The 26,133-nt window shown below is 42.5% G+C and overlaps 1 protein-coding gene across 6 annotated transcripts; it reads right to left on the bottom strand.

Annotated features, from left to right (window-relative positions):
• Positions 1-1,716: 1,716 nt before the first annotated feature.
• On the bottom strand, positions 1,717-25,684 carry LOC148005826 (major urinary protein-like). 6 transcript variants are annotated; one of them, XM_087551614.1, is made up of 9 exons: positions 18,850-18,923; positions 16,262-16,453; positions 9,135-9,227; positions 8,693-8,826; positions 8,389-8,462; positions 7,593-7,703; positions 7,146-7,247; positions 4,721-4,774; positions 1,717-3,909 (listed from the first exon to the last, which is right to left on the bottom strand). In XM_087551614.1, exons 2-9 carry the CDS (start codon positions 16,271-16,273, stop codon positions 3,737-3,739), a joined length of 753 nt encoding a protein of 250 aa, XP_087407740.1. In that variant the 5' UTR covers positions 16,274-16,453; positions 18,850-18,923; the 3' UTR covers positions 1,717-3,736. The 6 variants fall into 6 exon arrangements, with proteins under 6 accessions (XP_087407740.1, XP_087407741.1, XP_087407742.1 ...); XM_087551616.1 differs by lacking the exons at positions 1,717-3,909; positions 4,721-4,774; positions 9,135-9,227 and adding an exon at positions 5,843-6,098; XM_087551619.1 differs by lacking the exons at positions 1,717-3,909; positions 4,721-4,774; positions 8,693-8,826; positions 9,135-9,227 and adding exons at positions 5,846-6,098; positions 6,930-6,975 and having other exon boundaries at positions 18,850-18,934.
• Positions 25,685-26,133: the final 449 nt, after the last annotated feature.

Below are 26,133 nucleotides of genomic sequence, written 5' to 3' on the forward strand. Positions count from 1 at the left end.
GTTCACTTTATTTATTGAGTCTTTGTGTGGTTTAGGTATCATTGAATTCTAGAAAGTGCTTAATTCATTTCTTTATTTCCAGTGGCTGGACAATGGAGCTGGGGGTCCGGGGGAGGGCAGTACGCAGCTCAGGGCAGTATTTTGTTAAGAATGTGTTTGTACAGATTTTCATGTTTTATTTCTTTGTCATGGAGTATCAGAATGATTAAGAGAATATCAGTGGTTGTCATATTTAAATTTTGAGATATCAAAGAATGTCCCTTGAAGGAACATCATAAAATTTATAATGCACTTATGGATGTATGAGGGATACTTACATTACGCTGTGTACAATTATGACTCTGTTAAACACATAACGCCTTTGAGGCTGTACATGGGGTAGTTACACAGGCATAGTTATGACCTGGCTGTTACTTCCACCTGAAAATTAAGCATGACAAAGAGATCTGACTGTGTGTCACATTGACCAGGGGTGGGCTTGTAATGGCTGTTCTTGGTTGTCAAGGACATCTGGAATTAACTAAACCTTAATAGCCAATGCATGAGTGAGAGAGTGGCTAAGTCAATTGAAGATGGAAAGACACATCTAATCCGGATTTTTTTGAGGAGGGAAGGTCCACCTTGAAACTGGGTCACCCCCTCTGCTGACAGCTTACATAGAAGATGTGGAAGAAGGAAGATCCCTCCCTAGAGCCTCCTCTTACCCTGGCTAGCAGCTCCACTCCTTCATGAGTGTTAGGGCCTACTTTGGAATTCTGACATACACTGAAAAACAGCTACGACATCCAACCTTGTTGACTAAACAACTCCTGAATTCTTGGACTTTATGTTAATAGATTACGTGAACTAGAGTCTGTAGACCATTCTAATAAACTAATCACACAGACATACAGACACACACACACACACACACACACACATACACACACACACACTGTTAGTTTTATTCCTCTAGGGAACCCCACTTAATATAATACCACAAAGACACTTACATTTGATTTGTATTGGGTAAGAAGTAATGGAAGCATTCGCAAAAAGACTGGAACAGAAAGAAATGCTAAGACAAACTCACAAGAAAGGACCAAGAACAGTTTCCTATGGAGGAAGACCTCAGACTATCTAAAGTAACTCCGGTAAAAGAATCTAACTTCAGAAATAGGGGTATAGGCCGCTGGTGGTGGTGAGCTTGTAATTACTTCTTGGTTGTCAATTACATCCGGAATTAACTAAACCTTAACAGCCAATGCACGTATGAGAGAGTGGCTAAATCAATTGAAGATGGGAAGACCCACTTTTAATCCAGATCTTTTTGAGGAGGGACGGTCCACCTTGAAACTGGGTCACCCCCTCTGCTGACAGATGTGGAAGAAGGTAGATCCCTCCCTACAGCCTCCTCTTACTCTGGCTAGCAGGTGCATTCCTTCATTAGCATTAGGGCCTACTTTGGAATTCTGACATACACTGAAAAACAGCTATGACATCCAGACTTGTGGACTAAACAACTCCTTAACTCTTGGATTTTATGTTAATAGATTACCTGAACTACAGTCTGTAGACCATTCTAATAAACTAATCACACACACACACACACACACACACACACATACACACACACACAAACACACACACACACATACACACACAGACACACACACTGTAACTTTTATTCCTCTAGGGAACCCCACTTAATACAATACCACGAAGACACTTACATTTGATTTGTATTGGGTAAGAAGTAATGAAAGCATTCACAAAAAGACTGGAACAGAAAAAAAGTGCTAAGACAAACTCACAAAAAAGGACCAAGAATAGTTTCTTATGGAGAAAAACCTAAGACTATCTAAAGTAACTCCGGTAAAAGAATCTAACTTCAGAATTAGGGGTATAGGCCGCTGGTGGTGAATGGTGACTTTGTAACCATGACACCCTCATTCAATCCTCAGCACCCAAAAAACAAAAGAACAGAATGTAACTTTGAGGTTAGAAGACTAGTAACCAAGGCTTTTAGTTGAAACATTAGCCTGAAACATTTGTAATGAAAGATGAGATTAAATTTTAATGTAGATTAAAAATGGATCCTTTGGAGCTGGAGTTACAGATCGTTGTGAACCACCATGTGGGTGCCATGAACCAAACCTAAGTCCTGTGAAAGAACAGCCCTATGCTTTTAACCAGTGACAAAGCTCTCCAGTCCTGACTTGTCTAGTTAGATCTTTTTTTAGTTTTATTTTATGTGTATAAGTGTTTTGGCTGCATGTATATCTGTTCACCACATATACGACTCGTGCCTGAAGAGGTCAGAATAAGGTGTCATATCTTCTGAAACTGAAGGTATAGATGGTTGCAAGCTATCCTGTGTATGCCGGAAACTGAATTCAGGTCCTCTGTGAGGGCATCGAGCGGTCTTATCCACTGAGCTATCTCTCCAGCCTCGACTTTTCTACTTTTAAAAAGGACGATTAAGAGTACAAGTTTTGTGCTCCAGCTACTGGTTGTAAATTATTAGCACAAACCTAAGAGAGACCTAACATGCACAAAGGAAGCCCCAGCAATGCGGCTGTAGGTACAGCGTAACACTGAGGTTGGCCAGTAGGGAGCAACCCTACACACATTGCTGCACTTGCTCTGTGAGGCCCCAGCATCAATTCCTTCCTGTGGTTAAGATTCTTACTCTTTAGTCTGTAGATGAGCTTAACAGAACTACGCATGCGTAATTACAGAGGCCGTGGTTTGGTTATCGGGTCTGTCCTATTATCTCCAGAGATTCAGTCCTTATTAGGTTTGTCAGTAGTATTTGACTGGCTCCTCCATATTTTTATATATCTCATTAATACCCTATTGCATAGTGGATGGATGAAACTGTATGCTACTAAGCTGAGCGCCACAACCAATTAACACGGAATGTCACAGAGATTGGTACTTCTCTGCACTCTAACACTTATAGTTATTTTATTATTTATAAACAAATTTCTGACACTAGATTTATACTGTATTTAAGACTGGACTTTCTTTTCTTTTCTTTTCTTTTTTTTAATTTCCATCACAAGTAGGTCCGTTCTTTGTAGTCATTTGATAACTATTTAAAGTTCCTTTGCATCTAAATAAAACCAAAGCGATCACCTCTTCAGAAAACCAGTTCTCAGGCTTACAATGAAATTACTTCTGAATTGCTATGTATCAAATAAATTATGAGGGATAAAGCCAATCATTGCCATATCATCTTCATAGACACATATAATAAGCCTATTTTTGACATTTCTTGTTATATTTCCATTTATATTAATTTTAATGAGTGTGTGTGTGTGTATGTGTGTGTGCGCGCGCGCGCGCATGCGCGCAGGCACGCAAGTGCATGCCGAGGCCTGACAAGGGCACTTGGCCTACAGGTGGTTGTGAGTTGTTCGATGGGGCTGCTGGGAACTTCTGTCCATCCTGCCCTCTGGAAGCATGTCTCGAGACAGTATCAACTACCGAGGTGACTCCCCGCCCTAAGCACTTCTTCAGGTATCCAGTCTTAACTTTTTCACATCCGTGGCCAAAATATTTTTACATTCTGAATTTCAAAACCACTAATCATGCTTCAGTTATAAAAGAACTAATGTCCACGGAAGCATCCACTGTTCAGGTGAACTGTATGAACCGCCAGCACAATTCAGTTTCTGACCTGTAAATGGTGGTTATATATGGTTCGGTTCAGTTAATGTCAGTGGGAGAAGTCCTGAGATAACTTATAAAACTATTTGCAACAGAAAACACAGAAAATTATGAGTAATGAAGAAAGAAGAAGAAAAGGAAGACAGAAGCAAGAGGCGTCTACATCATGAAGGTTGAAACCAGCATCGCACCGACTCTCATGCATCCAGCATCTGTGTGGATCAGTCAATGGCACAAAGATGCCTTCACGTCCACCTGTACACAGGGATACGGGCGTCAGGTTTCAAAACACTAGGCAGAGGAGTTATCTTTATTGTTTCTCATGTAGAGTCGGTTTTTGTTTGTTTTGGTGTTTTGTTTTTTCTTTCCTTCATGAGTAACCTCTAGTGCACTTGTTATATGGCTTCTGATGTTTCAAAATAAGGATGCCCATGAACCTCAACTAAGCACACCTTCGCTTTTGGAGGCAATGGCACAAGCATCATTCCTAGCACTTGTTGCTATTCTGTCTAAGCTCCACCACACAGCTACTTGGCAGCAGCCAGGTATGTTCTGCCCCACAGTTGCCTAGTAACAGCCATATATAGTACCTGACACTATAAAAGGAGCTGCTTCCCCCCCACCTCTTATTCCCTCTTACCCTTTATTTCCTCTCTCGCTCTTTGTTCTTATTTGTTCTTGCCCCAAGGACACCATATACCCATGACTGGGCCACCTTTCCTCCCTTCTTCTAGTCTTCTCTCCTTAAACCTCGCCATGTGAAACCATGGTGTCTTAGTATTTTCTGTCCAGGCATGGGCCGAGATTCAAAACCCTAACAGTATTAAAAAGGGATCAAAACTTCCTCACCAACCACCACCACCACCACCACCACCACCACCATCACCACCACCACTACCATCACCACCACCACCACCATCACCACCACCAAAATAAAACAAAACAAAACAAGAAAATATCAAAGGGAAACATGAAGGAGTTGAGGAAGAAGGGACAGCAGGGAACATGTTCTGGGTGGTGGGGAACTGTCCCTACCCATTGAGGCTGGATTTCTGAAGTTCTATACCTTTGTATCCTTCTACAGGTTTCTCTGCCCAGGTTCCAGCTCCTCCCATTCCTTCTGAGGAAAAGCCACAGACACATCCATGAACGTTACCGACTCCTATCATTCTTATTCAGTCCACAGAGAATTGGACAGTTCGACCATATCAACCCTCACCGCTTCCCTCTCTTCTTCTTTACAAAGGGATTGGCTCTGTCTCTGGTGTTTAGAATTTCTTCCTTGGATTTGAATGTTTCTACTATTTCACATCTCATTTCCACAAAGTGTTTGGTATCAAAGGGGGAAGGCTTTAGGTGAACTCCAGCTGCCATGTTGACCTGGGACTAATGAGTTTGTCTGGACCTTTCTCTGGGTTGCGGTACCTTGGCTTATGGCACCATTATCAGGCCATTTTCTATCTTCCACAGAGTCCTGGACTGGAACTGTTACCTAATTTTGTAAGTATTCTCAAGGATAGCTTAGTTTGTGAACAATTTGATTTTTTGTCTCTTAAATTTTTTCCAAGACTGAAAATGAAAAGCCAGGCACAGTGGTGCATGGATGCGGCTGAAGTCACTGAGGAGGCTTTGGTAAGAGAATGATATGGAAGGTGGCAGGGGTGGGGGAGACAGTGAGACAGAGAGAGATTTCAGCAAAATTGGTTGGCTCTCTGAACAGCATTTTGCCATACTGTAGCAAACCACAGCATGAACTTGATTCAGGATCCTGAGCTTGAACCAAATTTAATCTCTCGATCTAGGGGCCAGAGGATGCTATGGGGTACTGGGCAAACTTTTGTCTTTATCCATTGGGCCTCTAATGAAAAGACCTCCCCCGAGCCCTGGCATGTCCTGAATCATGTTGAGCAGCCATAGCCTTAGAAAGATGTGTCTCTCCTCGATCTATTGGAAAACATAGTCTATGGATGGAAGAATCGTGCAGCAAGTCTCATGCCTCTATGGTGCTTATAAAGCCTCTAAGGCAGGAGCCCTAGAGAGCATTCATCAGGTCTTGGGACTGCTCTAGAGGTGGTGAAATCCTGAGACTCAGCTAAGATTCTGGGACATGAGGAAGGATCTTGGGCACAGGACTCAGGAGGTCCCCTCATTCTCTCATGGGTTAGCCCTCTGGACACATAGACATACATTTAAGTGCAAGGGTAATCATTTATTGCACTGCAAGAGCAAGAAATTTGTGCGGAATGATCATGGGTGGGGCAAAGAGAAATTTAAGAAAGCTTTTAATTCTCGATGTGTTATCCTGGGTAACTAGGGAAGATGCTGGAGTGACGAGGATTGCACTTTTCTGTGACACAGGATGGAAATCAGATCGCAGAATTTGTCTCAGGATGCTCCATGGACAGGAAATGGTGATGTTGGAGTCCTGAAATCTCCACTCAGCACTGAGTAATCCAGGAAGAAAGAATACAGGAACCCATTAAGCACTTCCTGGATTGACTTCTGGACAGAGAGGCACTCTTGTATAGAACAAAGGATGAAGAAATAGATCTTGCCCTGCAATCTAATCAACATTATTTGCCAGAAAACACGGATAAAAGGCATAGAATAAATGACTCTTTGCTTATGGATGGAATATGAAAAATGATGTAACGAAAGGACTGAGGCTTGTTGACACAACCTTTGGCATAAGAAGCTCTGAAGAATGGTCTTTCCTTGAGGAATAATGGTGAAAGCCTTGGCCGCTTTTAAAGACTTTCATACATTGTCTGAGTGATGTCTTGGGAAATGGGAAAGAGGGGTCAAAGGAGTCTGCTCTCCAGACTGGAGGAGAAGTGGAGATCATGCAACTCCAATTCCAGGTAAGAAGCCAAGGGTGTACAGAATTCACATGAAGATCTTATTGCCCAGAGTGGGATGCAGTGGGACCACAGACTCTGAAGAGCAGTCATACTCACATCCTGCTACTCTCTGTTTCAAACTTTAACTCTTAATGACACTTAACACATCACTGAGCCCTTTTTACACAACCATCCAGCAACTATGGAAAACTCACTCCCTTGTTTTCTTGCCTAAGTGCTTGGGTCACTTTACTTTAGAGCTCAAAATAGAACCAGATAATCACAAATCCACATAATTCAAAGCCATTTTTCAAGCTTTCCTCAAAGACTCCTTATCAAATTATTCTTATAATAATTTGGGGGCACAATACTAATGCTTTTGGATGGGCCTGGTCCATGCCCACCCACCCCTTGCTCTCACTGGAGATTGCCCACCTGGAGGCTCAGGCCTTTCTTCAACCTCAGGCCTGGAGACAGTGATCTGCAGAGTGAGAACAAAAACGTGTTCAGGTACCCGGTCCACTTTATTCTCCAATGAGGAAATGAGGTGCCTCTCCAGCTTTCAACAAATGGCTGATAGCCAATCCCCCAGGTTTATTTCTTCTATGATATAATATTCAGGATGAGGAAAATAAGTGAATCGTGACTTACCAGTCTTGGTTAGGTCAATGATATTGTCCCTAGTGATTCTATGCGCCTCACATAGTTTTGCAAACTTTTCCTTGATGTCTGAACTCAGATCCTTTGATCTGCCTGTGAAAAGAGCTGCAGTGAGTATAGCAGCTGTGTCCTAGGCATTGACCACAGAACTAAGTGAGCAGACAGGGGCTCCCCAATAAGGATGAGAAAATGGCTGGTGACATGGTTGACAGGTGTGGGTCAAATCTATCCTGAATGTGGCATCCACGGAATGGCCTTTTGGCACAAGGAGAGATTTCAGAGTGTGCCCATCTCTGTGCATGAGGCAGGGTACAGGTGAATATTGTCAATCTTCAGGAAGTGAGAAAGAGGCGGACCAAACCGGGAAAACCATACTAAAGCTAGAGTTTCCTTCCTGTTTTCCCACCCAAGATTAGTGTCCATGTGAAAATACTTTACTGTAGAGCTCCATCAGCTGGAAGGTTTCCCCGTTCTTGACATTAACGACATGAAACATGACATAATTGCCATAGTCTGTCTTAAGTATAGTAAATATATTCCCTCCATCATCTGTGGAGGAAATGGGACAAAGCTCAGAAATTCTCTGGTCTGCAAGAAATTATGTAAACCCTTTCCTGTTCTACCCCAAACATAAAATCATTAAAGTACATATCCTGGAAGAGATGGGGGGGCAGGGATGTCGGCTGCTACCCATCTGTAGCTTTCTGGACTTGATGAAGTAACTTCTAAGGAAGGGGCCCTGGGATGACGCCCACTAGAGAACACTTACCCACAGCAGCGACTCACTCTCTCTCTCATCCTCTCTGAGGTTCACTGGCCTCCCTCAGCACCTTCAAGTGACACATCTGTCTTTCATAATTCTGCCATCTCACATGGCTACATCCTGAGCAATGTGCATCGGTGCTAGCTACCGGGCAGTAACAGATTCCACCTCACCATACTTATCCCCCTTGCCTGCCACAGGGTGCTAGCTATTAGATGGCCCCCGTGTCCCTGGCTAAATCAACCATGTCAGGAAGTGCTTGAGATTCTACAAGGGGTTGTGGTGAGTTCCCTAGTAGAAAATTTGACTGGGAGGTGCAAGTTCCTGACTTCAATCCCCAGCAAAACACACACACACACACACACGAACACACACACACACACACACACACACACACACACACACACGATAAAGGTGGTAGGGTTTACTAAATTCCTTGTGGATAGATATATAGACATTCTATATACTTACACTCAATAAAATATTCGCCATCCTTTGCCGTTTTGTAGGCAACCAAAGAAAATTCTGTGCACACTCCATTTTCCCTGTAAAACAGAGCAAGCTGGTGCTTAGGGGATTTTTGATCTGGTTGGCTTCTTCACCCTCTACTCTGTAGATATCTCCATTTTCTGATTCCACTTAACTTTTGAATATTTTTGCAAAATTAGAAAATGGCTGTTTTTTTAAAGGTTATTTCATTTCTGTCCGATACTTTAGTAATCACGAATTTGAGCATATTTCTTCTTCCTCAGCTAAGGGCAGATATCTCACTTACTTAATATGGAACTTGAAGCCTAAGGAATTCTCCAAGACATCGATGTGCTGCATAAAAACTCTCATGCTGCCATTCTCTTCTATCTTTTCTCTTTTGTTAGAGGCCACGACAATAGAAAACCAAGCCCCATTGAGCTGTAATGGATAAGAAAATGCTTAAGGGAGAAGGGGGCAGGGATACCACATGGACATGTTTCTTCTTGAGTTTGGCTTGATAGAGTTGTCACAATACCTAACATTCTGCCCCTGCTTCTCAGTGACAGCAGAGGTCCCCAAACATTGTTAGATCTGAATAGCATACGACTGATCTTACTTCAATGTCTGAAGCCATTCATTTGTCTAATAGAACAGGCCACTGTACCCATCCCCTCAGAGGACCCGCTTGGCTTCAAGAGTTTTCCAAAGCACTCTCTGAGTCAGAAGTTACTATTCGCTGAGCCTACCTTGTCCACATCGAGATTCCCTCTCGAGGAACTAGCTCCTTCTGCATGGCCGCAGACCAGGGTCAGGCCCAGACACAGCACCAACAGCAACACCTTCATGTTGGTAGGGAATAGAATTGCCTCACTGTCGGGACAATCTCTCTGCTGATGGTGCCCACACTCCACCTCCAGCACTTTGCTCATCTTTCTATGCTCTCTTGGTTCGAGTGCTTTTTTTTTTCCTTCTCATATGGGCCTCCTTCCCTCATGATCTGTGGAATGGTTTCTCATGTATTGATGTGAAGCCACGGATTATTTATCCCCTTTTCAAACATGGCAATGTGATATCTTATGGATTGATTTTATCACTCATACATTTCACAAAGCATATTCCCAAGAAAAACAGTGGAAGTTCTAGAGGGCCACCTGGAACCAGATGCAACTTTGGATCTGACTTGGAATCAGAAAGCCAGTTATGGAGTAGGTGGGTATTGAACTGGAAGGTCAAGCATGGAAAGAATCTTTGCTACAAGACTTGAGTGGAGTGTGGAAGAAGCTGAACTACTTGGGTTTTCTTTTAAAAGATTCATTCACATTTCATGCGTATGAGCATTGGTTTTGCATGTGTACCATGCACACACCTGGGGCCAAGGAAGTCAGAAGGAGGTCAAAAGAAGGAGTCAGATTCTTTGAAACCTGTTCTTGCTGAGGACCCAGGTTCAATTCCCAGCACTCACATGGCATCTCACAACTGACTCTAGCTCCAGTCACAGGAAATGAACCTCTTTTGGCCCCTGTGACCTCCTGTACACATGTGGTACATATGAACTCACTCATTCAGGCACATATGCATAAAAATAATAACTCTTAACTTAAAAAGATTATCAGGAAGGGTCTTCAGAAGCTCAGCTGACAGCCCCCACCCCCCCACCCCAAAAGCTTGACCTCAGAATGCAAACTGCTAACTTAGTAAGGTAAACTGCTTCAGCTGTTTACCTCAGAGAACGTTGGACTTTAACTGACTGGACATAATCTCATCATTAAAGGAAAACAAAGGTATTGTTCAAAGTTATATTTGCTGATGGAATTCCAAGTAGAAATGATGTCAAGAGTCTGCTTACAAAGACACACAGTTATAAATATTTTTTGTATCCGTATAAATTGTATTTACCCTGGAACTAGAAACATAAAATAGTGTTTGATGTGGGGAATTAAAGAATTCAAGAAGGAGGCAAGTCCTCGATAGGTTTATTTCCACTTCGCATCAACTCTCTAGTATGTACTATTTATTTTCATCTTTCCATAGTGTTAGCTAAGACTCAGAAAGATCTAGTGCAATGCCCACCTCATCCAGCAAGGAAGATGCAACACTGTTGGATTCTTCTCAACACCCTTTATTGCAGGAACACCTCATTCTTGGTACGGGAACCCCAAGCAACCAAGGCACCAGCCTTATATACAAAACAGGCTATGGCTATATACTTGTCCTCTAGGGATTGGTGGATCATGAAATACCTCATTAGCATGAATATCACTCCAGCCTGATAGCTTGCTGGAGAAATGCCAGGACATGTGCTTTGTGGGTGTTAACCACAAATTACCACCAGATGTCAGCGCCATCTTTTATCTATATGTGCCGCCCCTACAACTCCTCCTTTTTTGTATTATAAAAAAAAAAGAAGCCATTAGATGGAGGTAGTGGTCTGAGAGAGTTCAGACATGTCTCACAGAGAGCCCAACTCGGCTATGGCAGGCCACTCTTGTACCCCAATGGCAATAAATGAACTTATGCTGTAACACACCGTTCTTGGCTCTATGTGCCTTTTTATTGGGGAGAAATTGGGCAGAGGACCATTTGACCAGCCCGTATGTTCAAACGGGGTGTAGCCACCTCTGTCTATGACTGGTCTAGATCAGGGTGTCACGTCAATATTGTCATTGCTCCTGTCTTAGGTCGTTCCTCTCGGCAGCTTGGCTATTCCTGTCACTGTGTTACCCTATTGCCACTGGGACCCTGTCTTAGGTTGGTCTGAGCCCAAGGAAAGTTGCCCGTCTCTGGATACAATGAGTTCACATGACAGTGACAAAATAGGATCTAGGGCGAACTCTTAATTTTCCAAAGAGGCCAGGCATGTGTTGGGAGAAGCATGACTTGCAATGGCGACCATAGCCTTGTAAACAATCGCTTTGTGTCTGGCATGCTCTCGTTTTAAATGGCAGAAGAGCTATAGACATACTCCACATCCCAAAAGATCAATGGCCCCCCAGGCAAACATGCCAGCCCATTCTTTTAAAAAGGAGGAAGCATCGGTAATCCATGAGGTCAAATCTCCAAACGTGATAGGATTCAATCTAGTGTTGTTAACGACAGCAATCTGCATCAGCAATTGTCTCGATAGTTGCTCCACTTTCATGGACCAGTTTCCTTTCAGATAATTCGAGATTTCTTTGCTCTCTTGAGAATACTGAGAAAAATTAACTTGCAAAGGAGTAATGCATAAACCTCTAAGGGAGGAAATGCAGGACAGCTGTGTCATATGATATATTGCTTCAATTTGTTCTTGAATTAAATCCATTCGTTGATTAGCTAATAGAAAGGCAGATGTCAAGTGGGCATTAAATTCTTCTTGTATCTCTAATGCCTCTGCTGTTCTTTCCACAATCTGATTGATAGTCTCAGCCGTCTGTACTTGATTAGTCATAGCAATCGCGGCTGGTGTTGCTGCAGCGGCTGATAGTACAATGTCTGAAGTTATAGCTGCCATAATACCAAAATCCCCTTTGGTTCTTAGTAAATGAAGTATGGGGAAACTATCTGGGTTGGCCTCTACTGGGATTGGCACAAAGGAGGGAATCTTGACCATCACTGCAGTATCATTGGTGCCATCCCAGTATTCAGTTAAATAGCAGACTACATCAGAGTTGTCACATTTTATAGCATCATCACTTTCATTAGTGCTTATCAGAAAGAAGATAGTTGGTCTAACACATACTGAAGCTCCAACGGCAGTATCATTTGATAAAGGCCATTAATCTTTACATTTACTAAACTGGTTTTGTTATTTGTTCTAGTGACTGAAATATTATACAATGTAAAGTCTACACCTAATAATCAGGCAAAAGGAATTAGAGATGTGTATGCTCCCTGCTCATTTGATAATACCCATTGATACCAAGGCCAAAATAAGGCTTGCCAGACTTATTTTCCCCCCGATCATACTGTACATTGCCAAGAGGAGGGGAAAATTCAAGTCGCCATAGGAATTGTTTTGCTCTATGGAATGGATTCTGACATGGGGAAAAATTAGGTGGAAACGCTTGATATGGGAGCAAGTAGGTAGGACTCTACGACAGGTAGACTTATCCAGTGTGTGATTTCCTTGCCCCAGGCGTGATGGAAAACTACAATTATGCATCATAATCAAAGTTGTAATGTTCAACTCAGCAGAATTATTGATTGATGTGTCTCCACGGCCTGAAGAGGCTCCTTGGGTAACTTGATTCAAATCAGCCAGGATGGTCCCAGTGCCCATAGCACTATTGCTCATAGGATCCAACCAATTAGCCAATTTTGTCCTTCGCAGCCATATACAAGGCTGGGAGGAATTTTTAAGAGTGAAACATAATGTATGCAACAAAGAAAGATTAGTGGCAGTATACCGTTGGGACAATTCTCCATTAGGCACTATACAAGGAACATCACGCAAACAGGAGGTGGAGAAGAAGGTTGGCAAAACAGTAGAATTGCTATGAACTGGCATAAGTACTGGCCAGGATCTGGCAATAGCCCACAGAGTGAGTGAATCAACCTGGATTACCATTCCCAGCAATAATAGAGTGCATAGTTCCATTGTCAGGAGTAGCAGGAGGCAGTTTGCAAGTCAAACGCTCAGGCACACAAATTGGATTGTCTTGATTCTGTGGAAAAACACAAACAGCTCCCCTAGATCTCGAAATCACGGGATCTGGGCCACGCCATTCATCAGTTAAGGCATCCTTCCACTTTACTTCTGCATTACTCATAAGTGTAGTACAGCCATGTCCGTCCAAGATTAAAAAGTTCAAAGTAAAAAGCGCTAATGACAACTGTTCTCTTGGTGTTTTGCCATAGGCAATTCCCCCTTTTTGTTTTTGTATAAGCTCTTTTAAGGTAGGCTGTGCTCTTTCCACAATTCCTTGACCCTGGGGATTGTAGGGTAATCCAGTAGTATGCGTGACCTGCATTGTCTGGCAAAATGCCTGAAAGGACTTTGCAGTGTAGGCAGGCTCATTGTCTGTCTTGAGACTATCAGGCTTTCCCCAGGCTGCCTACGCCTCTAAGCAACGACTAATGGCATTACGAGCTTTTTCACCAGTCATCAGAGTGGCATGTATAATACCGCGGAACAGGTATCAACAGAAACATGAGCATATTTTAAATTTCCAAATTGAGATATGTGTGTGACATCCATCTGCCAAATTTTTAGCAGAATCAGACCACGAGGGTTAATTCCCACCTGAGGAGGGTGTGAAATTGAACAAAATTCTGGCAACGAAATATCACAGCATGAGCTGCAGCTCTAGAGATTTTAAATTTTTGTTGAAGAGTGAAGGCAGGAACATGAAACTTTTGATGAAAATCTCTAGCGAGATCAACCGGAGCTGCATGAAAAATAAACTCTCTACAAGTACTGGCATCCACCAGGGCGTTATTGCTGGCAATGGGACCAGGCAAATTAGTATGAGCTCGAATATGTTGTCTGAAAAATGTATTTTTCTGGCACAAATCAATTTTTGTAATTCTGAAAGAATTTGACATACAGTACTAGTCGACCTAATTGGCCCTGCAATTTCAAGTGAGCGCACAGCATTAACTACATAAGCAGAATCAGAAATTAAATTAAAGGAATCATGAAATCTTTTAAGAACTTCCAATACAATATTACATTCTATAATTTGGCAGGTGCCTGGACTGTATTGAATTAATACTCCTTCTTGAGAATCAACCATATAGGCATCTACACCTGTTTTGGAGCCATCTGTATAAATATCTAATGCTCCAGACAAAGGCTCTGAGGCAGTGATCTTAGGAAAAATCACTGGATGTTCAGAAAAAAATTGTAACAAAGGATCCTTAGGATAATGATTGTCAAACTCTCCATCAAAACTACAGCATAATATGGCCCAATCATCTATCAGGGCACACAATGTTTCCATCTGAGCTGTAGTATAAGGTATAATAATTTTCTTGGGTACAATACCAAAATTCTGAATGCAAGATTTTGCACCTAACATAGCAAGCTGTGCAACAGCAGAAGGGTAATATTCAAGGGTCTTATTAAGAGAAATATGGGGATAAATCCAAAGAAGCGGTCCTTGTTACCATAGCACTCCTGTAGGCTGATGAAAAATTCTCAGTATACACTAAAGGAGATCTTCCTTTTCCTTGCACCTTCTTAGCATTGCCTTTTCCAGTCTTTCTTCTACTTTCCTTAAGGATAATCGTGCTTCCTTGGTTAAAGCACGGGGTGAAGTAAGCTGAGAATCCCCTTTCAGGATCTCATAGAGTGGTTGTAACTCTACATTGGGCATTTTAATATAGGGTCGAATCCAATTTATGCTTCCTAGTAATTTCTGAAAGTCATTTAATGTTTTTAAATGATCTTTTCATCAAGTGGCTGACAAAAGAATTGTAACCAGTTCACCTGGGACTTTCAGGACATCAGTAGCAGCCCTTTATCAAACTGTCTCAGTGGGCTAAAGGCCCATGGAAAAGAAAACATTAATCTTGACCTTGGCCACAGCCTCCAGTTGGAGTAAGTTGAAGAGCTGGTGCCAAGACTTTCTCCTCTCATCATCATAGAGTAAAGCCTGTTCTGTCTGGCAAAACAAAGTTACTCACAGTCTTCTGCGGACTCTTTCTGAAACTATTTCAGGGGCTCCCCTGTCCCCAAACCTGGGGCATTTTGACCATAGGGGCAGGAACTGGCTGCTGAGGGGATAGGACCAAAGGCACTCTCCATGTTAATGATGACCAACGGTAAAAGAAACTTAATGTTGGAGATCAACTCCTCTCTTGGAATAAGGCCAGCAGATAAGGCAGGCTCCCTTAAAGAACTTCTCTTCATGAACGCTCTCCTTCTGTGAGCAAGCATTGAAGGTCAGGCCACTAAAGGCAGCAACTGGAATTTTTTTTCTCTTACCCTGTTACTTGAGGGATGGATAAATTCTTTTCTTGCTCTTGTTTTCCTTAGAGTCCTCCCCCGCCTCGCTCTCAGCCTTTTCAGATCATTCCTCCTTAGCATTTCTAACACAGCCTGTCCCTTTTTTATAGCCTGCTGACAGCATTTCTGATCTCAGCTGCCCACCGTGAGATTCCCAGAGACAGAGAACCAAGGTGCAATGGCATCGCATTCACTAAGAAATCTCTCTAGAGTGCTTCTTTTCTTCCTAAGCCTTTTTCTTTCAAACAGCTCTTGAAGAGTCAGAAAAATTGAGTGAGACTGAGAAGTCCCCATGCTCACTACAGAAGCTCCACAGCTAGTTTCGCTCCCCCCTACTGTGTGGGCTTCGAGCAGAAGCACAGGTAAAACACTATGTTTCAAAAAATAATGTTGGCTATCAACCAATACACCGCCACTAGAGCGGGGTCCATAAAATTAAATTTCCTTTCAATTTTAAGCTTATGCTGACCAAGAAGCTCCTGAAGAGCAAACAGGAGCAGGGTGCAGTGTGAGTTTCCCATGCTTTACGAGCTTATTTACGATCCATTTACGAGCAGGGCGGGCTGAAGTGTTTATTTACACACGATCTTGTAGCTCATCATTAGTGGGCTCTTCCCAGCAAATGCACTCATGCCCGGGACGGTGGCAATTCAAACAGTAACAACACCACCACACAAAAAGGGTAAAAGGCAAAAGTGCTAGTCCAACCCACAGAGGATCAATTGGGGAAAACAACATTGCTGTGCTCCATAAACCTTTTTGCCTCTAAACCAAGGCTTTCATCGCCTCTGCTTAGTCCAGAGAACTTTACTGTCCCTAATAGGGAACTTTAGAGTCCCTTGTCCGGGAGCTTTATAGTCCCTCTCCCAGGAGCTTTATTGTCCCTTATCCAGGAGCTTTATTGTCACTTATCCAGGAGCTTTATTGTCCCATCTGGAAACTTACCGACGTCGCCATCCTGAGGTTGAAGAGTTGTGAATCCACGAGGATGTCCTCGGGTCCCAGTAAAGGCCACCAGTTGCAACGCCCACATCTTCTAACATGGAAGACACAACACCGTTGGATTCTTCTCAACACCCTTTATTGCAGGAACACCTCATTCTTGATACAGGGACCCCGAGCAACAAAGGCAACAGCCTTAAATACAAAAACAGGTTATGGCTATATACTTGCCCTCTAGGGATTGGTGGATCATAAAATACCTCATTAGCATGAATATCACTCCAGCCTGATAGCTTGCCAGAGAAATGCCAGGACATGTGCTTTGTGGGTGTTAACCACAAGCGACCAGCAGATGTCACCGCCATCTTTTATCTATATGTGGCGCTCCCTACAATTAAGTAACTATACAAGACCATACAGCCAGTCAGGAAGAGAACTTAGATTTAAACCCAAGCCTGTCCATCTGACTCAGGAGCATTTGTTCTTATTAACGCCACTACACAGGTCTGGATGTTTTTACCGGAAGGGAGGATGGTTAAATAGTTGAAAGAGGAAGAAACAGCATTGTAGACTCCAGACACATCGGACTGAAACTGCACGTGGGTTTCTTTAAAATATGGAGGAGGGGGTGTAGCTTGAGATTGAATGAGACATGACTACTGGCCCCTCTTAGTCGACAAGCATTTGGTAAATGCTTGACTAGGGGATTATCATTTTTCTTTTCTCCTCTTCTTTTTCTCCTGCTCCTCTCCCCTCCTCTTACTTTTTTTGGTTGATTACGGTGTGTGTGACACATGTGCACATATGTGCACATGCCTGTGCCTTTGCTTGTATACGCAGGAGTCAGAACAGGGTGCCAGTTGTCTCCCTCTGTCTCCTTTTACTTTATCCACTTCAGACAGGGTCTCCCTCAGAATCTGGGACTTAGTGTATTTCAGATAGGCTGGCTGGCCAGTAAGTCCCAGCAATCCTCCAGTCTCCACCATCTACCTAGTTTTGGGGTTAAAGGCAGCCATGACCAGCTTTTTTAATGTGAGTTCCGAGCATCTGCTCTGACCTTGCTGGGAGCCCGCACAGCCCTCACAGCAAGTACTTCTCAACTGATCTGTCTTCCCAGCAACTCACATAGAGGCTTGCCTTGAGCTTTCTGAGTTTCTGAATGGTCTTGTATCTGTGGCACTCCCCCAGCTCCAGCCTCCTGAATGCTAAGATTACAGGTTGTAGCACCACGTCTGGCTATAGATTACTGCTTTTCTAGTAATGAATGAGAAGATGCTTCCCCAGCAGAAGGCAACAGCCAGTCCCTTCCACTTAACACTCCTCAGTACATGTGGGCTGTTCATGTGACTGAAGCACTGAGGCTGTTAAGAAATGACTAGACAAAGCACGTGGGTAAGGGGTTTAAGGAATGTACGTGTAACCAGCTAATGGCCCATGTGTAACTAGCTAGCATTTCTGAAACTGACTAATAGGAAAATGATTTAATGACCTTTACCTGAGTCTTACCCTCAGCTAATTGAATATATAACCCATTCAGAAAGCCTGCGGAAACATTCGAGTCACTTACATGGTGCCAGGCTGTGTTTGGGGCCAAGAAGAACATCATTGAACACGGGCTTATTTGATTCATGTCCCAGAGAGGAAATATTCTGTAGTCCCTCCAGCAGAGTGACAGATAGGACTGCTGACCCCAGCTCAACATCAGTTCTAAAGCACCTGCTTCTGTCAGTGTCAGATGATGCTTGGAGCCACTGTAATCCACCTGCTTAACTCCCAAAACCTAGAGCGGTCTCCAGAAAACAGGCAGAAACAAACCTTAGGGGACAAAGAGATTATTGGCCAGGAACTCATGAAGGATGAAGGGAGCTAGGAGACAGCAGAATCAAGGAAGGGAAGTTATCCTGTGTTAGGCAGAAATGCTATGCCACAGTTTTGCTCGATCATGGGGTGGGGGGATGTGCACCCCAAAGAGACCAGCATCTCAGCTCAAAGACAAGGGAGTCTGAAGCAGTTAACAGTTGGGACGGCTAGCTATTCACACTCCTCACAACCAAGCAGTCTTTTTTTCAAGGTTGGGGGTGGACTCTAAGCTATACTGCATCATGATGTCTGGGATTTCATTCTGATATCCATGAGTAGTCTTTCTTCACAGGTCTCGAGTCCTTTCCCCAACTAGGTATCTGTCACAGGAACATTGCAATACAAAGATATTAACTCAGGGGAATCTGAAAGCCACCGAGGCCAGGAACCATGCATCCACACTACTGCATGCTCAGAAGGGTCAGTGCCTTGGCAGTGTTAGCCTTCAGTCACCAATGGCTGATGGAGGGAAGGCAGGATGACACCAGAAGAGGGAGATACTGGAGAGATGATTCCCGGTTAAATTCCCAGCACCCACAGGAATCCATAAGTCTAGTTCCAAGGACCCGACACCCTATGTGGGCACTGTGTGCATGTGCTGCACAGACATACATGCAGGCAAAACATTCATACACATAAAGTAATCTATTGTTTTAAGCACAAGAGAATTGACCATACTAACAGGAACTAGGCAGTGGGCCTTCTAGGGTGTGGGGAGAATGGATACATACGTGAAGGCCATGGCAAACAGGAGTACAAATAGTTCAGAGAGCCAAAGGAAACCTTGCTGGAACACAGTGAACACAGGAATTACGAAATGAGTTAAGGCTACAAAGGGAGTTTTGTCAGTTTACAGGGGCTGCCCTCTCGATCTCATGCAATATGGGTGACATCAGCAAAAATTAGACTTTCTCATTTCTGGCAGCCAGAACTCTGGGAGCAAGGTGTTTGATGGGGCTTGCTTCTTCTGAGCTCTTTCTCATTGGTGGAATCATGTTCCCCGGTCTTCAGGAAGTCTCTTCTCTGATCCATCCTGTATCCTAGTCTTTTCTTTTGAGGACACTGGTCAGTCATTTTGACTTAGGGTTCACTCTGAAGACCTCATCTTACCATATTTACACCAAATCACACCTTCAGGCACTATGGGTAAAGCTTCCAATATATGTATTTTTGGTGGGCACACATATCCTGTATCAGCTTATGTGGGCCTGTGAGGAGCTTGGTAGGGGTTGGTTTTCATGTAGCCCAAGTGCCCTTCTCAGGCCTCGGCATGCACCTGCACGCGTGCGCATGCACACACACACACACACACACACACACACACACACACACATTAAAATTAATCTAAATGGTCAAATATAACAAGAAATGCTAAAAATGGGCTTATTATATGTGTCTATGAAGATTGTATGGAAATGATTGGTTTATCCGTCATAATTTATCTGATAAACAGCAATGCAGAAGTAATTTCATTGTAAGCCTGAGAACTGGTTTTCTGAAGAGATGATCGCTTTGGTTTTATTTAGATGCAAAGGAAATTTAAATAGTTTTCAAATGACTACAAAGAATGGACCTACTTGAGATGGATATTAAAAGAAAAAGAAACTCCAGTCTTAAATACAGTATAAATCTAGTGTCAGAAATTTGTTTATAAATAATAAAATAACTATAAGTGTTAGAGTGCAGAGAAGTACCAATCTGTGTGACATTCCGTGTTAATTGTTTGTGGCGCTCAGTTTAATCTTATACAGTTTCATCCATCCACTATGCAATAAGTTTTAATTAGATATATAAAAATATGGAGGAGCCAGTCAAATACTACTGACAAACTAAATAAGGACTGAAACTCTAGAGATAATAGGACAGACCCGACAACCACACCACAGCCTCTGGGATTACGCATGCGTAGTTCTGTTAAGCTCATCTACAGATGAAAGAGTAAGAATCTTTTTTTTATGTTGTGTTCACTTTTTTTTTTATTATTATTAACTTGAGTATTTCTTATATACATTTCGAGTGTTATTCCCTTTCCCGGTATCCGGGCAAACATCCCCCTCCCCCCTCCCCTTCCTTATGGGTGTTCCCCTCCCCATCCTCCCCACATTGCCGCCGTCCCCCCAACAATCTAGTTCACTGGGGGTTCAGTCTTAGCAGGACCCAGGGCTTCCCCTTCCACTGGTGCTCTTATTAGGATATTCATTGCTACCTATGAGGTCAGAGTCCAGGGTCAGGCCATGTATAGTCTTTAGGTAGTGACTTAGTCCCTGGAAGCTCTGGTTGCTTGACATTGTTGTACATATGGGGTCTTGAGCCCCTTCAAGCTCTTCCAGTTCTTTCTCTGATTCCTTCAACAGGGGTCCTATTCTCAGTTCAGTGGTTTGCTGCTGGCATTCGCCTCTGTGTTTGCTGTATTCTGGCTGTGTCTCTCAGGAGCAATCTACATCTGGTTCCTGTCCACCTGCACTTCTTTGCTTCATCCATCTTGTCTAATTGGATGGCTGTATATGTATGGGGCACATGTGGGGCAGGCTCTGAATGGGTGTTCCTTCTGTGTCTTTTTTAATCTTTGCCTCTCTATTCCCTGCCAAGGGTATTCTTGTTCCCCTTTTAAAGAAGGAGTGAAGCAGTCACATTTTGATCATCCGACTTGAGTTTCATTTGTTCTATGCATCTAGGGTAATTCAAGCATTTGGGCTAATAGCCACGTATCAATGAGTGCATACCATGTGTGTTTTTCTGTGATTGGGTTACCTCTCTCAGGATGATATTTTCCAGTTCTAACCATTTGCCTACGTATTTCATAAAGTCATTGTTTTTAATAGCTGAGTAATATTCCATTGTGTAGATGTACCACATTTTCTGTATCCATTCCTCTGTTGAAGGGCATCTGGGTTCTTTCCAGCTCCTGGCTATTATAAATAAGGCTCCCATGAACATAGTGGAGCACGTGTCTTTTTTATATGTTGGGGCATCTAATCTTAACAACACCGAGAAATCGATGCTGGGTCTCACAGAGCAAGTGCAGCAAGGTGTATGGTTGGCCCCTACTGGCCAACCTCAGTGTTGCGCTGTATCCTACAGCCGCATTGCTGGGGCTACCTTTGTGCTTGTTAGGTCTCTATTAGGTTTGTGCTTATAATTTGCAGCCAGTAGTTGGAGAGTTGGAGCACAAAACTTGTACTCATTATCGTCCTTTTTAAAAATAGAAAAGTCGAGGCTGGAGAGATAGCTCAGTGGGTAAGAGCACTCGATGCCCTCACAGAGGACCTGAGTTCAGTTTCTGGCATACACCAGATAGCTCGCAACCATTTATAACTCCAGTTTCAGAAGATATGACACCTTATTCTGACCTCTTCAGGCACGAGTTGTATATGTGTTGAACAGACATACATGTAGCAAAAACACTTATACACATAAAATAAAACTAAAAAAGTCTAACTAGACAAGTCAGGACTGGAGAGCTTTGTCACCGGTTAAAAGCATAGGGCTGTTCTTTCAGAGGACTTAGGTTTGGTTCATGGCACCCACATGGTGGTTCACAGCCATCTGTAACTCCAGCTCCAAAGGATCTATTTTTTATCTACATTAAAATATTAATCTCATCTTCATTACAAATGTTTCAGGCTAATGTTTCAACTAAAAGCCTTGGTTACTAGTCTTCTAACCTCGGAGTTACATTCTGTTCTTTTGTTTTTTGGGTGCTGAGGATTGAATGAGGGTGTCATGGTTACAAAGTCACCATTCACCACCAGCGGCCTATACCCCTAATTCTGAAGTTAGATTCTTTTACCGGAGTTACTTTAGATAGTCTTAGGTTTTTCTCCATAAGAAACTATTCTTGGTCCTTTTTTGTGAGTTTGTCTTAGCACTTTTTTCTGTTCCAGTCTTTTTGTGAATGCTTTCATTACTTCTTACCCAATACAAATCAAATGTAAGTGTCTTCGTGGTATTGTATTAAGTGGGGTTCCCTAGAGGAATAAAAGTTACAGTGTGTGTGTGTGTGTTTGTGTGTGTGTGTGTGTGATTAGTTTATTAGAATGGTCTACAGACTGTAGTTTAGGTAATCTATTAACATAAAGTCCAAGAGTTAAGGAGTTGTTTAGTCCACAAGTCTCGATGTCATAGCTGTTTTTCAGTGTATGTCAGAATTCCAAAGTAGGCCCTAATGCTAATGAAGGAATGCACCTGCTAGCCAGAGTAAGAGGAGGCTGTAGGGAGGGATCTACCTTCTTCCACATCTGTCAGCAGAGGGGGTGACCCAGTTTCAAGGTGGACCTTCCCTCCTCAAAAAGATCTGGATTAAAAGTGGGTCTTTCCATCTTCAATTGATTTAGCCACTCTCTCATACGTGCATTGGCTGTTAAGGTTTAGTTAATTCTGGATGTCATTGACAACCAAGAAGTAATTACAAGCTCACCCCTGGTCAATGTGACACACAGTCAGATCTCTTTGTCATGCTTAATTTTCAGGTGGAAGTAATAGCCAGGTCATAACTGTGCCTGTGTAACTACCCCATGTAGAGCCTCAAAGGTGTTATGTGTTTAACAGAGTCATAATTGTACACAGCGTGATGTAAGCATCCCTCGTACAACCAAAAATTTATTATAAATTTTATGATGTTCCTTCAAGGGACATTCCTTTGATATCTCAAAAGTTAAATATGACAACTATTGATAATCTCTTAAACGTTCTGATACTCCATGACAAAGAAATAAAACATGAAAATCTGTACAAACACATTCTTAACAAAATACTGCCCTGAGCTGCATACTCCCCTCCCTGGACCCCCACCTCTATTGTCCAGCCACTGGAAATAAAGAAATGAATTAAGCACTTTCTAGAATTCAATGATACCTAAACCACACAAAGACTCAATAAATAAAGAGAACTTCAGACCAATTTACACTATGAACATTGATACATATATTCTGGATAAAATGCTTGCAAACCGAATCCAGGAACACATCAAAAACATTATTCACCATGATCATGTAGGCTTCATCCCAGGGATACAGGGATGTTTCAATGTACAGAAATCCATCAATGCAATCCACTGTACATACAAACTAAAAGAAAAATATCACATGATCATTTCACTTGATGCAGAAAAAGTCTTTGACATAACACAACACTCCTTCATATTAAATGTGTTGGAGAGATCCGAGATATAAGGTGCATTTCTAAACACAATAAAAACAATATACAGCAATCCAAAAGCCAACATCAAAAAAATAAAGAAAAATATAAAGCAGATCCACTAAAATCACAGATAAGACAAGGCTGCCCATTTTCTCTCTATCAATTTAACATAGTACTTGGAGGAAGTTCTAGCTAGAGCACTAAGACAACTAAAGGAGATCAAAGGGGAACAAATTGGAAAAGAAGAAATCAAGGTATCACTATTCACAGATGATGTGATAGTACACGTATGTGACTCCCAAAATTCTACCAGCTGATAAACACCTTCAGCAAAGAGGCCACAGACAAAATTAATTCAGAATAAATCAGTAGCCCTCGTTTATAAAGCAATGAACAGGCCGAGAAAGAAATTAGGGAAGCAGCAACCTTTACAATAGCCATGAATAATGCAAACTATGGTGGTATTACTCTAACCAAGCAAGTGAAAGACCTGTATGACAAGAACTTCAAGTCCCTGAATAAAGAAATCAAGGGAGTTATCAGGAGATTGAAATAACTCCCATGCTCATGGGTCAGTAGGACTGATACAGCGAAATGGCCATATAGCCTAAAGGGATCTATGAGTTCAGGGCAACTGCCAGCATAATTCCAATGCAATTCATTACAGACTTTTACAGAGCAGTTCTCAACCTCAAATAGAAAACCAAAACCCCAGGATAACCAAAACAATCCTGAACAATAAAAGAACCTCTGGAGGAATCACCATCCTGATTTCCAGCTGCACTACAGGGCCAATAATAATAAAAACTGCACCGTGTTGTTACAGAGACAGACAGGTTGATGAATGGAATAAAATCAAAGGTCTGTAAATCACACACACAGACACACACACACACACACACACACACACACACACACACACCTATGAACACTTGATTTTTGATAAAGAAGCCAAAATCATACAATGGAAAAAAGAAGCATCTTCAGTCAAATGGTGCTGGTTAAACTGAATGTCTGCATGTAGAAGAATGTAAATAGAGCCATATCTATCACCCTGCACAAAACTAAAGTCAAGTGGATCAAGGAACTCAACATGAAACCGGACATACTGAACCTAATAGAAGAGAACGTGGGGGAACTTCCTTAAACACATTGGCACAGGAGCCGAATCCCCCAAAAACGCCAATAACTCTGAGCTACAGGGCTAAACAGAGAATTCTCAACAGAGGAATCTTGAGTAGCTGAGTAGCACTTAAAGGAATTTTCAGTGTCCTCAGTCCTCAGAAAATGCAAAACAAATGACTCTGAGATTCCTTCTTATACCAATCAGAATGGCTATAATCAAAAACTGAGGTGACACCATATGCTGGTGAAGATGTGGGGAAAGGGAATATTCACCCATTGCTGGTGAGAGTGCAAACTTGGACAACCACTTTGGAAATCAATTTGGCAGTTTCTCAGAAAATTGGAAATAGTTCTACCTGAAGTCTCAGCTATATGCCCCAATCATACCCCGCTCTACCATAGAGACACTCGTTCAGCTGTGATCATAGCAGCTTTATTTGTAGTAGCCAAGAATTAGGAATAGCTCAGATGTTCCTCTACTGCTGAATGGAAAAAAGAAAATGTGGTACATCTACACAATGAGATACTATTCAGCTATTAAAAACAAAGACATCGTGAAATTTGTGGGCAAATGGATGGAACTAGAAAATATCGTCCTGAGTGAGGTGATTCAGATCCAGAAAGATACGCATGGTATCTAGTCACTTATAAGTAGACATTAGCCATAGTGCAGGATAACCATACTACAATCCACAGACTCAAAGGTAATTACGAGAGCCCAAGGGAGGTTTCATGAATCTCACTCAGAAGCAAACAAAATAGTCATCAAAGGGAGATAGGTGGGAGAGGGGGTGAGGAGGGGAACTGTGATCAGGTATGGGGAGAGGCTGCTCGAGAGGTCTGGGTATGAGAACAGAAACTGGTGGGGGCAATTTTGGAAATAGCTGGAGATCTAGGATAAGGGAGGCTCTGGGGAGTCTATAGGGATGACCTACCTTAGACTCCTACTAACAGGGAATATGGAGATTGAAGTGGCCATCTCCTACAGCCAGGCAGGACTTCCAGTGGAGGGAGGGAGACATTAATCCAGCTGCAAAACCTTAAAAACAAAATTTGTCCTGCCTCCATGATGTTCAGGGACAAAGATGGAGCAGAGTTTGAGGGAATGGCCGACCAATGACTGCCCACCTTGAGATCCATTCCATTTGAGAGAGTCAACCCCTGACAGTCTTAGTGATACTCTGCTATGCCTGGAGACAGGAGCCTGGAATAGCTGTCCCCTGAGAGGCTTCATCCAGCACTGAATGGAAACAGATGCAGACACCCACAGTGAAACATCAGGCCGAGCTCGGGGAGTCTTGTAAAAGAGCTGGGGATAGGACTGAGCGCTGAGCTGGACAGGTCAAGGACAGCACTTGCAGACCTACTGTTGTGCTAGAACCTCTTCTGGTACTAAAATCTGTATTAGTCAGGGTTCTCCAAAGGGAGAGAACTTATAGAATGAAAGAGAGGGGCTCTAATCTTTACTTCCTCCTTCTGTAATGTAAATTATATTACATCATTTTGAGTTGAGTTTGTCCTTTTTCGGTAGTTTCTGGAGGTGTAGAATTTGGTGCCACTTGAGGTAGTTACACAGGGGGAATCTACTGTTATAACCTTTGACATTGCTTTTTCACCCAGTGAACTGTAATGTCCTGTTCTCATCCCATTGTCTTGCAACATTTTCTATCTTACTTTTGAATTTATCCTTTGAACCGATAGTTATCTATATTTGCTTTATTTAATTTCCATGAATTGCTCAAATAAACTCT

The sequence above is a fragment of the Rattus norvegicus genome, chromosome 5 (assembly GCF_021556685.1).
Source record: "Rattus norvegicus strain SHRSP/BbbUtx chromosome 5, alternate assembly SHRSP_T2T, whole genome shotgun sequence".
NCBI lineage: Eukaryota > Metazoa > Chordata > Mammalia > Rodentia > Muridae > Rattus > Rattus norvegicus.